Raw genomic sequence first — 19,039 nt, 5'->3', positions numbered from 1 at the left:
TCTGACCAGCAAGCTGTTCATGTAAAAATAGTTTTTGGTTCCTGATTCTAGTGGTGGTTTGCAGTCTTTGTACTGCAGTTAAATGTATCTTTGTTCCTAAGAGTCACTTTACTTTGAAAGTACACCCTGTTTCTCTATTTATTTGTTCATTTAGCATATTTTCAGAGTACATACTGTCAGATCTTGTTAGGTGTTAGAGATACAAAGATACAACAATTACTCTCCAAGAGTTGTGCCTTACCTGGGTTATTAGGTTTTCTGTTTATCAGTGATTAGTGCATAGCAGGGTTTCTCACCTCAGCCCTTTAGCATTTTGGCTGGGATCATTCTTTGTTAAAGAACTTTCACCAAAAGTGTTAAAGGGTGTTTAGTAGCTTCCCTTTCCTCAGTCCACTAGATAGAAGCCAGTAACATCCCCACCCCTCAAGTTGTGACCAAGACTGATTCTAAAATGTGAACCAGACTTTATCTTGGTCATTGACAGAGCTTTGATAAATTAGTTTTCAAAAATTTAATATAAAGCTAGTAAATGTAAAGATAAAAAGAACCTAGAGCCATCCCACAGTGCTTATTACTTATGTGACTTCTTGTAATAGTGGAACTGAATAATACCTAATCAAATGTTTTATTTTTTAAGTTGAATGTCTACAGGTTTTTTTTTGTTTGTTTGTTTCTGAGTTACTGTGTGTTAGAGAAATATCGTTTGTTTTCTTAGAAACTTCAATAAAACAACAAATAATACAAATAATTGGATGGCAGGAGTCTCTCATAATAAAAACCTTAGCTCTTTTCTGAGTGCTTTATACCCTTTCTTTGTTAAGAATGAAAAATAAGGGGAGGGTTGGGAGGGGTTTTGAGGGTAGGAAAGATGGTAGAATGAGTTGGACCTCATTACCCTAGGTGCATGTATGATTGCATGAATGGTGTGTCTCTACATCGTGTACAACCAGAGAATTGAAATGTTGCACTCCATTTGTGTATGATGAATTAAAATGCATTCTGCTGTCATGTACAACTAAGTAGAACAAATTAAAAAAAGAATGTGGGGCCGGGGTTATGGCTCAGCGGTAGAGCACTCGCCTAGCATGTGCGCACCCTGGGTTCAATCCTCAGCACCGCATAAAATTAAAGATATTGATATTGTGTCCAACTACAACTAAAAATAAATACTTTTAAAAAAAAGAATGAAAAATATTTCATTTTCTCCTATGACTAACTTGGACAAGTGGCATATTTTAGAAATGAATCCTGTGTTCTTCATTCACAACACATTGAAATATGTTACCTTCCTTACTTAGACTTTATTCAGACAACATATGAAGAACATTGTACAATCAAGAATAATTCTCCTCCTCCTCCTCCTCCTCCTCCTCCTCCTCCCTTCCTCTCTTCCTCTCATTATTTATTTTGTGTGTGTGGTACTAGGGATTTAACCCAGGGGTGCTCTACCACTGAATGACACCCCCTGCACTGCCCCTTACCTCCTGCCTTTTTTTTTCTTTTTGAGACAAGATTTTGAAGTTGCCCAGATTGGCCTTAAAATGATTCTCCTGTCTCAGCCTCTGGAATCGCTGGAATTACAGGCATGTGCCACCATACTTAAGAATTAATTTTAATAGTCTCTTGAAGCTTGCCTTCCAATCGGATGCCTTGTTTTTCAAAGTAGAGGGAAAGAGTACTTCACCTGTATTTCAGGTTCACCCTTGGTGCTAACTACCATTAAACATCCGTTTTTCCTCTCTTAGCCTTAATTTCTATGATTTAGATAGACAGGTAGATAAAGAGATCAGATATTTATTCTGTCTGCCTATGAACCTAAATTTTGTAAATCCATGCTCTTTGCTCAAACAAATGTTCATGCATCCTTATTCTTATAGATTATCTACATTTACATTTCTGTGCCTGATAGAATTTCGATTCATCATGGATAATATGTCATCAGAAGAGATTCAACTGAGGGCTCACCAGGTTACTGATGAGGTAAATGTTTTTACTTAGAATAAGTGATTGATTCCACTTCAGTTTCACAATGGAGGGGTGAGAGGATCTTCTTAGTGATCATTTTGGATTCTTCTATGTTGCTTACATCAAAGAATGCCTTTGCCCCATAGTGCCATTACTAGCTCCTTTTTCCTCCAACTCACCAAAAAACTATATAGGTAAAACAATTTTTTTTTTTATAAAGGTAAATCATTACCTAGTTGCATTCTGGAAGGAATTCTGTACACTTTTTTTTTTTTTTTTTGATACCAAGGATTGAACTCAATGTGCTTAACCCTGAGCCACATCCTCAGCTCTTTTTTTTTTTCTTCCCTTTTTTTTAACATTTTTTTTTTTTTTTTTTTTGAGACAGGGTCTCACTAGGTTGCTTACAGTCTCGCTAAATTGCTGAGGCTGGCTTTGAACCTGCGATCCTCCTGCCTCTTGAACTGCTGGGATTACAGGCATGTGTGCCACCATGCCTGGTGGGACTTTGGTTTTTGTTTAACAGTTTCCTGGTATCTGTGTAATATACTTCGATTTCTACCTACATTAAATTTTTATGAACCCTGTCAATGTCACATTTCTCTTAAGAAGTACCTGGTAGGAAGAAAATTACTAAAAGAGTGGTGGCCAGAGTTCTTTGTTTTGTTATGAAGGGATGGGCTGGCAGTTTTTAAAAATAGAGTAGCATCATGAATATGACCTGCAATCAGATTTTTTTCTATATATTTTGCATAATTTGAAATACTAAAAATCTGTATTTTTTCGTAGTCTCTGGAAAGTACAAGAAGAATCCTGGGTTTAGCCATTGAGGTAAGAAGTGTTTAATCATTAAGTATAGAAATTTATAGGAGGGATCCTAGCAGCACTAGCTGGAATTGGTGTTGAAGGGTATCATGTCAATACACTTTATTATTTTAAACCAGCAATTGCTAAAATTGTCAAACCATGCACTAACGGGCCTTTTCTGTTTTCCCCTTTGACAGTATTGAAATATGACAGGGAAGATGAATTCACCATGAGTTTGTGACCTAATTATTTTGGGGGTTAATATGTTAAAGTGTGTTGGTTTAAGATCACTTGTTCTATCTGTAGCTCTAATCCTCTGAGAACGTGGGTTTCTAAATGATTCTTTCTTGCTCTTTGTCAACTCTTATAGGTTTTGTTTCTGTTATTTTGAGTTTGTTTTGTTTTACAATCAGCTTCCCCCCTTCTTTTAGTCTCAGGATGCAGGAATCAAGACCATCACTATGCTGGATGAGCAAGGGGGTGAGTTGAAGTTATTAGCAGAAACTCTTTTTTTTTTTTTATTGGTTGTTCAAAACATTACAAAGCTCTTGACATATCATATTTCATACATTTGATTCAAGTGGGTTATGAACTCCCATTTTTACCCCGTATACAGATTGCAGAATCACATCGGTTACACATCCACGTTTTTACATATTGCCATACTAGTGACTGTTGTATTCTGCTATCTTTCCTATCCTCTACTATCCCCCCTCTCCCCCTCAGCAGAAACTCTTTATTTTGACTTACTGTGCTAAAAAAAAACCCTGTCAAATTACCTACTTATAAATTTCAGCTTTTGGAAATGCCTTCTTTTTGTAAAATAAGAGTGATATTTTTCTTAATTGTTTTATAATTTGAATTATATCATGTTCGTAGCTGGTTTGGAATGAGAGATGGCAGTGCCTAACTGTATACCAAGTATGTGTTAGGCCAGTGTGGCTTATTGTGTACATTGGTTATATATACCTTAGATATTATGATACTCTTGCATCATCTTCAGAAATCAAGTCCTAAAACAGGCCTAAATTCTCATGAGCTTAGAAATATTTAATTTGAGCTGGCCTTAGGTAATCTGGTCTAATTTTTATTAGTCTTATAACAGCCCTCAGGTTTTGAGCCTATTAAGTGAGGGGAATCTGGTCTGGGCAAAGAAAAGTTGGTTTTAAGAGTTTTTCTTTGAACAGTTTTCTTTAGTACAATTTTTTCTTTGAACAGTTTTCTTTAGTACAATTTTTTCCACAGTGAGATGCCAAGTACCTTAGGATCAGGATGTAAAAGATTATTTTCATGTTAATAATTTCTAATACTAATATGACTTCTGACTCTAATATGTTCACTGTGGTGAGTTATTGGTAGATTTGAGGTTGAATTTGCTGCTCTATAATTCTGATTAACACTGAATGCAACACAAAACTTAATCTCCACAACTCATTCTTAGAACAACTAAACCGAATAGAAGAAGGCATGGACCAAATAAATAAAGACATGAGAGAAGCAGAGAAGACTTTAACAGAGCTCAACAAGTGCTGTGGCCTTTGTGTCTGCCCATGTAATAGGTGAGTTGATAAATCAAGACCTTTTGAAAATGTATAAATGACAGTGTACCTGCCCTCCACTCCTCATATTAAGTCAGAAGTATGACAGGGTCTGTGTTGGTCAGCTTTGTGTCACTGTGACCAAAATATCTGACCAGAAAAATTTGGAGGAGGAAAAGTTACACTTGGCTCATGGTTTCAGAGGTTTAGTCCATATCAGGCTGCTTCTATTGCTCTGGGCCCAAGGTGAGGCAGAATATCATGTTGGAATATGACAGGGAAGATGAATTCACCATGAGTTTGTGACCTAATTATTTTGGGGGTTAATATGTTAAAGTGTGTTGGTTTAAGATTACTAGTTCTGTCTATAGCTCTAATCCTCTTGAGAATGTGGGTTTCTAAATGATTCTTTCTTGCTCTTTGTCAACTCTTGCAGGAATATTACTCACCTCATGGTGGCTGGGAAGCAGAGAGTGGGGAAGGACATCAGGGAAGATGAACCCTTTCAGGGCTAGCCCCCAGTGACCTATCTTCTCCAGTCATATCCCACCTACCTACAGTTACCATCTAGTTAGTCCATTCAAACTGGGATGGACTAATTAGGTCATAGCTCTCATAATCCAGTCATTTTTACCTTTGAACTTCCTGTATTTACACAGGAGCTTTTGTGGAACACTTCATATTCAAACTGTAATAGGGCCTAAATGAGGAACTTTGTTATAGACAAACTTAAGATATTTCTCTTTCACTCAGATCAAACTTTTCATGTAAATAGGCATGTTCTTGGAAACTGTGGCTTAATTTGACTTATTCTGATGTCCAGTTTCAATTTGTATATGAAAAGATTGGAGAAATATGTATACCCAGATGATAAGAACAGGATGAAATTATTGCCTTTTCCTTTCAAACAAGAAGGGTTAACAAAATACAAATTCTGTAGTAGGCACGTGAGAAATGGCTAAAGGGGGTAAAGGATTTGGACCCTGTTTTCAAAAGACTTATTATCATGTGGCTGGATATATGAGAAAGCATAGCAGAAAATATATAAATCTTGTGTTAGATCATATGGTATCTACTAAGGCTAGGAATATAGAACTAATAAAGGTTAGGTTAGGGAACATCTTATAGAAGAGATAGGACATGAGTTGGGTTTTGAGTGATTGGAAGGATTTGGATGAACATAGAGGAAGTGGGTGCTGGGAATATAGCTCAGTGGGAGTTCCAAGGTTCAATTTCCAGCACCAAACCAAACAAAACATGAAGTGAGAAGGAGGGCATTTCCTGTGGAAAGTACAAAGTAAACAGCAGTAAGGAAGAGATGAGAAGTAGAAATAAGATTTAAGTAGATAGCAGATGAACTTATATACCAAACTAAGAACTTGGTAGATTGCAAACTAAGAACTTGGTAGATTGACATTTATGAATACACACCAGGAGACTAGTTAAAAACCTTTTATTAGTGAGGCCTGAAAAGTAAGACTTTAACCATAAAATTAGAGAAAAAATTGTGAATCAAAGATTCACAATTTATTTTAAATTCACATTTATTTTAAATTGACTATTGCTTATGAAGAGGGAAGAATCAAAAAAGACACTAAAGATTTGGAGTCTATAGTAAACCAGGAGATGGAAAGTCTGCAACCCATTTATGTACAATGTATGAGATTATGCTTGATACAAGGAATTCATTCTTTTTGGTTACTACTGTGAATGTTACATTCTCTACTTAGCCCTGGGTAAACCAAACTTCAGGTTGTTGATGAATATTGTATGTATTCAGACTAAGAAGAAGTTTGGACTTCTGTTAGAAGGAGCTCATCTTTGTTCTTAAAAAGCAATTAACAAGGGCTGAGGGTAGTGGCTCAGCCATAGAGCCTTTGTCTACCATGTGCGAGGCCCTGGGTTCTATCCTCAGCACCACATATAAATAAATAAATAAAGGTATTATGTCCAACAACAACTTAAAAAAAATAAATAAATGGTTTTTAAAAATTTTTTTTTAGTTGTAGATGAACAGTGTCTTTATTTTTATGTGGTGCTGAGGATCGAACCCAGTGCCTCACACATGCGAGGCAAGCCCTTTACCACTGAGCTACAGCCCCAGCCCCAAATAATTGTTTTTTAAAAAAAGAATTAACAAAAACAATTTTGAACTATCCTCTAGTTGAAATAGCAGTGTCTGCAGGTTGAATGATTAATTGTTGCAAATATTTATTTTTAAGGAGTTTCATAAACATTAGTAGTTCCATCTCGTTGTCTCAATTGGTATGATAAACCAAGAATGGCATACAAAGGTTTACAAATACTTCAGTGTTTTTACTCCTCAAGAGTTGGAAATGGAGGACCTTATGTTAATCTTTCATAATTGCTTGCTCTGGACTGTTTTAGTTTTTGTTTTGGTCATGAGAATTTAAGATTTCAATGTTCTTCCTAGCCTTGTCCATTGGCTTCCTATTTTAACACAAGTCTGTTGACCCGTTTCAACCTTGGTTGACTCTCTGAAAGTCCATATTTTAGTAACTATGATTTATCATTCAGGGTTTAGCTGATTACTTTAAGCAAACAAATTATAAGTGCACAGATTATGTGACTCAAACTCTGAACTATGTTTTGCATATTTCTGTCTTTCTCCTGTGTTCCTTAATACCCTCTTGGAAGAGTGAGGAGGGAGTAAGATTAATTTCCTTCAGATTAGATGTTAGAAGAACAGAGAGGAAGAAGTCCTCTCTAGAGTCTAGAGCAAGATCAGCTTTAAGTCATGGGTTGATAATAGAAAGGGCACTGAATCCTAAAATGGCCAAAGTTCATAGAAAGTGGGAAATGGAGTTATATAAGTACTAATTTTATTTCTCTTTTGTATCACAGCCAAGCATAGGCAAGCTTTTCTTGAACATAGGTGTGTACGGTCCTCTAGCAATCTTCAGCCTCTAACCTCAGCAGAACTCTTTCTCAGTGGATTCAGAGAAGAAGGCACTTCTTTTTTGAATCCACTGAGAAAGAGTTCTNTAAGAAAACAGAGTTTTGTTTGTTTTGTTTTTATACCAGGGTTTGAGCCCAAGGGAGCTTTACCACAGAGCCACATCCCCAGCCTTTTTAAAATATTTTATTTAGAGACAATTCAGTGTCTCACTGAATTGCTTAGTGCCTGCCTCGCCTTTGCTGAGATGATCCTCCTGCCTCAGCTGTTGGCCACGTACCCTGGCAAGAAGGTACTTCTTAACAGCTGGAGTCAAGTGGCTTCTATAACAGAATAGAAGAGGAGAGATTAATATCCCAGTTTAAAGATGTCTGATTCTTTTTTAATATTTTTTAGTTGTAAATGGACACAATACCTTTATTTTATTTATTCTTTATATGTGGTGCTGAGGATCGAACCCAAGGCCCCACACATACTAGGTGAGCGCTCTACTGCCGAGCCACAACCCCAGCCACAAGATGTCTGATTTTAATAGCCTTTCTTGGCTGGGCATGTTGGTGCTTTTCCTGTAATCTCTTTTATTTGGGAGGCTAAAGCAAGAGGATCACAAGTTCAAGTCCAACCTGGGCAATTTAGCAAGACCCTGTCTGAAAATAAATAAATTAAAAGTGCTGAGGATATAGTTCAGTAGTAGAGTGCCCTGTATTCAATCCCCAGAACCATGAAAAAAAAAAAATATATATATATATATATATACATATATATATATATATATATATAGGCCTTTTTTCCATCTATTTCCTTTGTATACACTGAGATTTTGGTTGCTTTGACATTTCTTGTTCTCAATTCTGTCTCCCATCATTCCTGCCATGTCTTCTTGATCCTTTTAATCGTATCTGATAGTCTGTTTCACTTGGGCTCAGTGTATAAAGAGTCATAACATGAGCTTCTCAAAGGACCTTAATCCTTTTTTGTATAAGGCTAGTATTCTGGTAGTACTAACAGCTGGTAGTAGTAATAACTCAGGTCCACATGTCTCTGTCTTTTTCTCTCTCTCATTTTGGATTGATATATAATTGTTAAGGTCTACAATCCTACCTGCTATTCAGAAATCTAAACTCTGAAAGCCAAGGGTTTTGTTTTGTTTTTCTTTTCCATAATGTTGCCACAACTCATTAGGCTATAGAATACAAACTGAAGCCAGACATGGTGGCACACACCTATAATCTTCCAAATCTATAATTTGGAAGGCCAAGGCAGGAAGATCACAAGTTTGAGACTGGGCAACTTAGTGAGACCCTCTCTTAAAATAAAAAGGATTGGGTATGTAGCTCAGTATGTCCCTGGGTTCATGAACTCTTAGTACTGCAAAATAAATAAATATAATTAAAAAAAAAGGAAGTAGTGCACACTTAGAATTCCATTTACTTGGGAGGCTGAGACAGAAGGATCATAAGTTCGAGGTTATCCTCAATAACTTAGTGAGACTCTGTCTTAAAATAAAAAATATAGCTCAGTGGTGAAGCACCCCTGGTTCAATCCTCAGTACTCCACCCAAAAAAACAAGGGTGTGGGAAGGCTGATAATATATATTGCTCAACGGCAGGTTACCTGAGAATTCATTCCCAATTCTGCAAAAAAAAAAATGAACTGAAGCTTTAGAAAGTTTTTATCACTCTTTTCTCATTCTTTATAGTGAGTAAACGTTCCTCCCAGATGATATTGTCAACAGTCATAGATGCGTACAATACAATTATATACTGACTTTCAATTTATAGTAGTATTTTTTCCTCTGGAAAAAAAAAAGTAAATACAGCAAGCCAGAATGTGAAAGAAAATTTGAAAGACTTCTCACATTGGTAAAACAAGCCCATGATTTAGGACTTGTTGAATTATCCTGTCTATTATACTTTGCTGGCCAATGTATTAGGAAAATCCTTTGTGAGATTCTGTAGATTTTGGAGAAAGTACAGAGCTCAACAGTATGTTCTTTAACTCACTAAGGCTGATCTGCTGCTTAGACTAATGTGTGTGGAAATTATCAAAAAGTAGAGCCAATGCTGTTTTTAAATATGGCATTGCTTCTCATGAAGTACAGACAGCTAAAGGTGGCTATTTGATGATGCTGGATGGCTTCCATCCTCAAGGAATAATGGTTAGCTCTCACATAGGTAGATAAATATTCTGTGATGGGTTTGACCCCTCTATTTGGAACACTGCATTTACTTACCTAAATTCTTGAATGTCAAAGAAAGGGTTCTAAATAAGCTTCATCCACAAAATTACTATATACCATATAATCCAATCAACTTGATGATATAATACCATGACCTTTATAGATTCACTTACATTGGTAGCTAGTACATATATCTTTTTAAAGATTTGATTTTTATTCTACACAATGGGACATACATACAGAGAAGTGTGTCTGTTTTAGTCTTCCCATAGTTAGAATGTATGTATCTCTGTCTTTTAATTGTTAGAATGTATGGATATTGGAACCAAAGTTGGAAGTGGAATTATCTTTGAAAATTCTTTACTGTGAAAACAACTACAACAAATACATTAAGTTTCTAATAAACATTGCAAGCTTTTACAGTAAAAAAAATGTAAATGTAAATACAGAAGTTAAGTAAACAATGAGATACTGTCATTGAACTCTATGCTACATTGCTTGACTTTGAGAAGAAAAGAATGAACCTTTTTGTTATTGATGTTTGCTGGTGTATTGCTGAATAGAAACTGTCTTGAGTAGATTTGTTCTTTCAGATGTTTTTGTTCGAAAGGATAATTGAAGCTAGGTCAGCAAATCTTTTATATAAGATATGGGAAAAAAGCTTTACTTAGAAGAACTTGGAATTAGAAGCAAAATTTTTTGTTGTCATTGTTTTTGTTTTTTTCCAGTGCTGGGGATTGAACTCAGAGCCTCATGTATGCTTGACAGGTGCTTTAACACTGAGCTACCTCCCCATCCCTCGGAGGAAATTGTAACTACAGATGATTTTTTCTAAGGAACTATTAGAATTTAATAAGAGACTATGAAGATTAGACTTAAAAATTTCAGATAAATGACATTAATGAATATTTGAATTCTAAAAACAAAGTAGTATATAGTCTTTTTAAAAACCCATATTTTTTATTTTTGTTCTTTTTCTATATCTATTCTTTCTTTTTTTGTTTTCTCTCCTAATCCTGCATTCATTCCCTAATACGTATATTTACATTCCCCTCCACCCCTCATACTAGGGATTGAATCTTGGAAACACTCTACCACTGAAATACATCCTCAGCCCTTATTTTTTAATTTTGAGACAGGGTCTTGCTAAGGTTTTGATGCTGGCCTCAAACTTGGATCCTCCTGCCTTAGCCTCCCAAATAATCCTATATTTTTTATACTAACTGATAAATTATAATTTTAATTAACAAGAGTTTAAAAAGAGGCACACCTGGGAAGTCACAGAGTAGTAAGCTGTTTGAATTCTCAGTTTAATGATTCTTAGGCAAGGTATTTTTTGTTCTTAACTTGCCTATTTTACAAGGTACTTAAAAAGTCTAAGATAATGGCACCTACTTTGAAGACAAATTGGTATTTCTGGACGAATTGCTAGAGAAGTTCAAAATTGGCACAACAGGTTTTCTGTTCTAATCTTAAGTCATATTGAGGTTAAAAATTCAGCTTGGAGTGATTAAAATAATTAAAGAATTAAATTTCATTCAACAACTGAGTGATTCCTCTTCCTACTCACTGGAGATAACAAATATCAATAAGACATACCTATGGTCCTACCTGTTGTATATATCATTACTATTTTTTTTTAATGCTATGCCTTACATGATATCTGTAGATACTCAGTAAAAACTTATGTATTGAATGGCCTTGAGAAACTTGTTGGCTGATGGGAGAGTTTGACATAAAAAGATTTTTTTTAAATTACATTGCAAATAAAATATATAACAGAAATAATTAAAAGACATTTATATCTCTAAAGAAAGAGGAAGTTTCACAATATCACCCTTTAATGTTTGCTTTCTCTCATAATAATTTTTATAATTTTAGGAAAAAATATCACCATCCTAATAACATTCTGAGGAAAAATGAAGTGTGTTATGTTTTAAATAGTTTTCTTGCTTTTCTTTTTATCTAGATTCTCAGATGTTGGTTGTTTCTATGGAACCAGGCAGGAATTTGAATGCATTATGTTTTTAAATCTCTAAACCTGTTTCTGTTCTGTTTGACTGGCAATTACTATTTTCTGCATTTCATTCTCTCACCTAATCTTTTCCTTTCTAATCTGCTTACTAAAAATGAAGATTTAACATCAGAAGCCGGGCTCAGTAACTGATCAAAGGGAACTTTAAGATGCAGTCTTATGGCGCAGTTTGGGCTGCTAACCTGCTACTTAAAGGTGATGCTTCAAATGGCTTTTCTGTGCATGTGCATGGTTTTGTGAATGATGGAAACTGTCTTAAAAACCGTGCTGTGGTGTGTAATGTAAAGTGAATTTGTTCTTGATGGGTGCTATCTGACAAAAGATGGACTTGACAAAAGGATCTTAATTTATGATAACTCCCTTTGACTAATGGCTCCAAAAATTAAGTTTTTGCTAACTAACTGTAATATATCCAAAATAAAAATACTCCTGAAATTTTCTAAGTTTGAAATAGATTGATCTTTGTAGAGAGCTGTGGTAGTCTAGTTCTTAATTAAAGGTAAGGGAATTGAGATTAAATGCATCTCTTATTTCATAAGACTTTGATTTCAGGATTCTGTCTCACTAAATTTCCTTACTCCTTTCTATTCCTGAATCAGGATTTCCTGATTCAAGTTTTGTTTCTAATAATTTGGATTCCCCCTGATTTAGGCCACTACCAAATCAAGGAATTAGTTAATTCTTAGATGGAATTCTCAGAAATTAATCACTAATATAGTCATCTTAAATCTTATTTGGAATAAGATGGAATATAAATTTTAAATGTTCCATGTGCACCTTTCTTTAACATGTTATTATTTGTCCCATAATTCCTATTATGTCTTATATTAGCTTACAATCGTTTTATATTGAATTAATACAGAGCTTAATTTTTCATGGGAGTTAATCCTTTAGTCAGTTTACCAAATGTTTTATTTACGTTTTAATGTCTTGAATCCTCCTTAATTCTGGATGTTTATAAAAATTATGAAGACAGTAATTAAATGCTTAAAAAAAAAAGCATCTGATTCCTATCCTTTGTTTGCCCTTTTCTTTTTTCCTGTCTGATCACCCAAAACACTCACACTTACTCACTCATATTACATTTGGTAATATTTGATCCTTTTCTCCTCAATATGAAAAAAAAATAGGTAATATATTTGGCCTTTTTTTCTTTCCTATTTTTGTTCAGCTCATGCAAATGTTGACGGAAACTAGAAAAAGAAGTTGTTAATGTTTTTGTGCTCATATCTTGATAATTACTGTATTTTCTTCTTTTATAGAAGCTTTCTGAATTGATTAAGGGATATTTCAAATTCTTTTTTTCAAAGTTGCTATTCTAAAATGAGACATTTAAATGGAAGAAAATGTGATAGTTAAAGAACTGACAATCAAGTATAAATCTAATGTAAATTAATATACTCATCTTAATCTAAGAAAACAGAGTTTTGTTTGTTTTGTTTTTATACCAGGGTTTGAGCCCAAGGGAGCTTTACCACAGAGCCACATCCCCAGCCTTTTTAAAATATTTTATTTAGAGACAGGGTCTTGATGAATGTGCTTAGGGCCTCGCTAAATTGCTGAGGCTGGCTTTGAACTTTCAATCCTCCTGCCTCAGCTTTCTGAGGCACTGTGATTACAGGTATGTGCCAAGGCACCTGGCTCCAAACAGAGTTCTTAATCTCATTAAAATTTATTACGTAGCTGGGCACAGTGGCACAGACCTGTAATCCCATCAATTTGGGAAGCCGAGGCAGAAAGATCACAAGTTTGAGACTAGTCTGGGTAATTTAGCAAAGTACTCTTTCAAAATGAAAAATAAGGGGGTTGGGGCTGTAGCTCATTGTACAGCACTTGCCTTGCATGTATGAGGCACTGGGTTTGATTTTCAGCACCACATAAAAATAAATATATGAATATACTTTTTAAAAAATTAAAAATAAAAACAGCTGGGGATGTGGCCCAGTAGTAGAGTACCCATGGATTCAGTCCCCAGTACCACATGCACAAAGGGTTAATCACAGAGTTGCTTAAGCATTTTATCATCCTGAAGGCTAATTTCTTCACAGAAGGGGGCTGCATATTTTAGTTTGCAAAAGATAAAGTCGGGTGCATGCCTGTAATCCCAGCCGTTCGGGAGGCTGAGACAGGAGGATCTTGAGTTCAAAGCCAGCCTCAGCAAAAGCAAGGCGCTAAGCAAACTCAGTGAGACACTGTCTCTAATAAAATACAAAATAGGGTTGAGGATGTGGCTCAGTGGTTGACTGCCCCTGAGTTCAATCCCTGGTACCCCCAAAAAGAAGAAGAAGAAGAAGAAAAGGTAAACTCCTAAATAAAAAAGCCCTCAACAGAGAATTTGTAACTGGCACCAGTGTGGCAAGGTGGTTATTTATCAATTGATTGTTCAATTTGGAAATAACTTGTGTTTTTCCTTTATGCATTTTGCTTGTTTGTTATTTTTAAAATATTTTTCTTTTAGTTGTAGATGGACACAATAACTTTATTTTATTTATTTATTTTTATGTGGTGCTGAGGATTGAACCCAGTGCCTCACACGTGCTAGGCGAGCACTCTACCACTGAGCCACAACCCCAGCCCCTTGTTTGTTTTTTAAAAAAATTCTTTTTGAAATTTTCATGCAAAACTAACACAAAACTGATCTGCCAAAACTACTTCAGTTCTAATAAGACAGAGCAAAGAACAGGGTCAAATTATTACCTACTCAGTCTTCTTACTCTGTCATCCCTTTTCAACCTCAGAGATGCCTTATTTTCTTTTCCCTAGCATCCATTAACCTCTGTTCTGGAAAATGCTACAGGCTGAGGAACCTTGAAAAAATCAAATAATTGCATTTTGCTATTTGCTAACAGCTTAGTGCAGATTTAATAGTAGTAGCATTTGGGCTGTTTAAAAATGATTTAATGGTAGTGGGTTTACATCACTAATCTTTATCATATCTTCTATTACCATGGAGCTTAGTATAGATAATCTAGATTTAGCTGTTTGCAGCTTTTCTGCTAAAGGTATTAGGGTCATCCTTAAATTAACTAGCACTAATAATCACAACTCTACTTCTCCTGCTTTTGGTATGTTTCTGTACTCCTGATTCTTATATAGGACGAAGAATTTTGAGTCTGGAAAGGCGTATAAGGCAACATGGGGAGATGGCGGAGACAATTCACCTAGCAATGTAGTATCTAAGCAACCGGGCCGAGTAACAAATGGTCAACCTCAGCAACCAACTACAGGAGCAGCCAGTGGTGGATACATTAAACGGTATGCCATCTTCTCCCAATATTTCTTCATCTTTCCTAATGAATGGCTCACTTAAGAGGTTGGGTGTAGTTGTACATGAAGCCTAATGCTCCAAACAGAAATAAAATTTATTCTGCTTTAAAAATGCATTTAAGCTGGGCATGGTGGCGCACACCTGTAATCCCAGTGGCTGGGGAGGCTGAGGCAGGAAAATCACAAGTTCAAAGCCAGCTTCAGCAAAAGCGAGGTGCTAAGCAACTCAGTGAGACCCTGTCTCTAAATAAAATACAAAATAGGGCTGGGGATGTGGCTTATTGGTCAAGTGCTCCTGAGTTCAATCCCTAATACCCAGAAGAAAAAAAATGCATTAAAAAATCTGTCTTCTGGGGGAATAGGGAAGGATGAAGGAACTTTGGATTGTTTAGAGGGGAATGAGGGGGAGGGGTGGCGCTCTGGGGATGGGAAGGACAGTAGAACAAAACAGACATTATTACCTTATGTACATACATACACTATTGGTGTGACTCTGCACTAGGTACAGCCACCAGAGGAATGAGAAATTGTGCTCTGTTTGTGTATAATATGTCAAAATGCATTCTACTGTCATATATAACTAATTAAAGCAAATAAAAAGAAAGAAAAAATATATCTGTCTTCTAACAAATGTTGACCATGGTTGTTGTTCATGGATAATGAGATTGATTTCTCTATATTTTTTAAGACTTTCCAAATTACTGAAGTAGGCATATTTACTTCTACAAATAGGATATATATGTCACAAAATGTAACATCTAAAGCAGGGGTTGGCTTAATTCCTATAAAGATATCTGTAAAGGGCTGGATAGTAAATATTTCAGACTTCAGTCTATATAGTCTCTGTTACAATTACTCAGCTGTGTTAGAGAAAGTAGCCAGAGAAAATTTGTCAATAAATGAGCATAGTTTTAAATAAAACTTTACTTACAAAAGTAAGGTACCAGGACATGTTTGGCTCTTCATCTACAATTTCCAACCAGTTTCAGAACAATGGTTCTTAATAGGTGTACATTAGAATCCCCTGAGAGTTTGTTAAAACATAGATTGATGCAGATATGGTAAATGCATGTCTGTAGTCCCAACTACTCAGGAGGCTAAGGCAAGAGGATCACTTGAGCCTAGCAGCTCAAGGCCAAGCTTGGGGAACATAGCAAAATCCTGTCTATGGGAGAAAAACAAAACAAAACGACAGTACAGATTGCTGGGATCCAAATATAGTTTCTTATTCAGTACTTCTACAAGGGTGTGAGACTTAATATATTCTTGTGTTTAACAGGAATCCAGGTGATACTGGGAATCACACTTTGGTTCTAATACTTGCTGAGCATAATATTGATTACTCATCATTTTTTATTATTTTTTAATGACTCATTTTTATGAAAATTAAATCCAGATTTAGTTTATTGTAACTCAACAAAAAAAACTAAAATTAACTCTCCTTTTGTGACAGTATAACTAATGATGCCAGAGAGGATGAGATGGAAGAGAACCTGACTCAAGTGGGCAGTATCCTAGGAAATCTAAAGAACATGGCCCTGGACATGGGCAATGAAATTGAAGCTCAGAATCGACAAATAGACCGAATCACAGAAAAGGTAAAAGCCTTTTATGGCCATAATAAAATGAAACATCCAATCTGGTAATTGTTTAGTAATGAACATCTATGTTAGACACTTTGGGGGGAAACAATAGAATAAGATCCTGTCCTTATAGGATTTTACAGTTTTGATGAGGTGGCAGTTCTAACACATTAAAAACAAAGGTAGAATCCTCCTATCTTGCTCATAGCATTTGGTTTATTTTGTAACCACAGCCTTGGGATAAAGCTGTTTTACTTAAACCTTCACACATAAAGCTTAGAATCTATTCTAACCTTTGAGTATGCTTCCCTTCCCCCATAAATATTGCTTTTATTTTATTAACTAGTAGCATATAGTCATGTGAGCAAACGAAAATTATGATTCTTTTTTTTTTGCATTACATGCTATATAAAAGATACTGAAAGGAAAATGTTTTTCAGAATTTGGAAGTCAAATTTAAAAGCCACAGTTGATTAAAACCCCAGTGTACTTTAGAAGATGGTCACTTTTAAAGCTTGGCTCTCTGTTGAATCACTTATACTGGATTTCTTTTTCTTTTTTGATGCTGAGGATCAAACCTAGGTAGGGCCTTGCACCATAGTAGGCAACTGCTGTAACACTGAGCCACATCCCCAGCCCAGTGGATTTGTTTTGAAGCAAATAATGGTTCATAAGATGCCTTTAAGGCTATTGTTTGGTTTTAGGCTATGTATTACCCATGATTTTAATTTAGGTATCAGTGTAGGTGGTAATACATCTGTTCCAAAGATCTTTTTCACTCTCTGTGGGTTAGACCTAGAGTAACTCCATTGGAATTCTGTGGTTCAGAGAGCATTGTTATCATATTTCATTTCATCAGAAATGCTATCAATTTTTTTACCACTTAGAATAATGCTGGCCTTGGGTTTAGCATATATAGCTTTTACAATGTTTAGGTATGTTCCTACTATCCCTAGTTTTTCTAGTGTTTTGAACATGAAGGTGTGCTGTATTTTGTCAAATGCTTTTCCTGCATCTATTGAGATGTATGATTCTTGTTTTTAAGTCTATTAATATGATGAATTATGTTTATTGATTTCATATGTTGAACCAACCCTGCATCCCTGGGATTAATCCCACTTGATTGTGGCACACTATGTTTTTGTATGCCATTGCCAGATTTTTTTTTTTTAAGATACTACCTTTTTTAAAATACTTTTATTTTATTTATTTATTTTTATGTGGCGCTGAGGATCGAACCCAGCGCCTTGCACATGCTAGGCGAGCGCTCTACCGCTGAGCCACAACCCCAGCCCCCAATTTGCCAGAATTTTGTTGAGAATTTTTGCATCTATGTTCATCAGGAATATTGGTCTGAAGTTTTCTTTCCTTGATATGTCTTTGTCTGGTTTTGGTATCAGGGTGATATTAGACTCATAGAATGAGTTTGGAAGAGTTCCCTCCTTTTCTATTTCATGGAATACTTTGAGGAGTGTTGGTATCAATTCTTCTTTGAAAGTCTTGTAGAACCTGGCTGAGAATCCATCTGGTCCTGGGCTTTTCTTGGTTGTAAGCTTTTGATGGCATTTTCTATTTCATTACTTGAAATTGATCCGTTTAAATCATGTATGACCTTCTCATTCAGTTTGGGTAGGTCATATGTCTCTAGAAATTTGTCGATGTCTTCCATATTTTCTATTTTATTAAGAGTGTAAATTTTCAAAATAGTTTCTAATTACCTTTTGTATTTCAGATGTGTCTGTTGTGATATTTCCTTCTTCATCTTGTATTTTAGTAATTTTGAGTTTTCTCTCTTTTTCTTTTCATTTGTATGGCCAGGGGTTTATCTATCTATTTTATTTATTTTTTTCAAAGAACCAACTTTTTGTTTTGTCAATTTTTTCAATTGTTTCTTTTGTTTCAGTTTCATTAATTTCAGCTCTGATTTTAATTATTTCCTGTCTTCTACTGCTTTTGGTGTTGATTTGTTCTTCTTTTCCTAGGGCTTTGAGATTTAGCATTAGGTCATTTATTTATTGACTTTTTCTTCTTTTAAGGAATGTACTCAATGCAATAAACTTTCCACTTGGTACTGACTTCATAGTGTCTCAAAGATTTTGATATGTTACATCAGTGTTCTCATTTACCTCTAAGAATTTTTTTATTTCATCCTTAATTTCTTCTACTATTCATTCATCATTCAATTGTGTATTATTTAGTCTCCATTTGTTACAGTAACTTCTACTTTTTATTTTATCATTGATTTCTAATTTCATTCCATTACGGTCTGATAGAATGCAGGGTATTTATTATCTCTGTTTTTTTGTATTTACTAAGAGTTGCTTATGGTCTGTTTAGAAGGAGCCATGTGCTCTGAGAAGAAAATATATTTGCTCATTGATGGATGAAATATTCTATATATGTCTGTTAAGTCCAAATTATTGATTGTATTATTTAGTTCTATAGTTTCCTTATTTAGTTTTTGTTTGACAAGATCTGTCCAGTAGTGACTGAGGTATGTTAAAGTCACCCAGATTTATTGTATTGTGGTCTATTTGACTCTTGAAATTGAGGAGGATTTGTTTGATGTACATAGATGCTCCATTGTTTGGGGCATAAATATTTATAATTGTTATGTCCTGCTTATATAAACTTCCCTTAAGAAGTATGAAATGTCCTTCTTTCTCTCTTCTGATTAACGTTGTTTTGAAGTCTAATTTATCTGAAATGAGAATGGAAAACCCTGCTGGTTTATGCAGTCCATATGAG

The 19,039-nt window shown here is 35.2% G+C and overlaps 1 protein-coding gene across 1 annotated transcript in view; it reads left to right on the top strand.

Moving 5' to 3' along the window:
- Positions 1 to 19,039, top strand: part of Snap23 (synaptosome associated protein 23) — a 36,916-nt gene that overhangs the window by 14,857 nt on the left and 3,020 nt on the right. The window contains exons 2-7 of the mRNA XM_015480764.2: positions 1,878 to 1,980; positions 2,755 to 2,796; positions 3,204 to 3,252; positions 4,214 to 4,331; positions 14,538 to 14,696; positions 16,162 to 16,306. Of these exons, the coding sequence (XP_015336250.1) occupies positions 1,924 to 1,980; positions 2,755 to 2,796; positions 3,204 to 3,252; positions 4,214 to 4,331; positions 14,538 to 14,696; positions 16,162 to 16,306 (570 nt within the window). The 5' untranslated portion in view covers positions 1,878 to 1,923. The remainder of the gene's footprint in view (positions 1 to 1,877; positions 1,981 to 2,754; positions 2,797 to 3,203; positions 3,253 to 4,213; positions 4,332 to 14,537; positions 14,697 to 16,161; positions 16,307 to 19,039) is intronic.

This window comes from Marmota marmota, unplaced genomic scaffold, assembly GCF_001458135.2.
Source record: "Marmota marmota marmota unplaced genomic scaffold, marMar, whole genome shotgun sequence".
Lineage (NCBI taxonomy): Eukaryota > Metazoa > Chordata > Mammalia > Rodentia > Sciuridae > Marmota > Marmota marmota.
The sequence above is the reverse complement of the archived record's forward strand: the minus strand, read 5'-3'. Positions and strand labels throughout refer to the sequence as shown.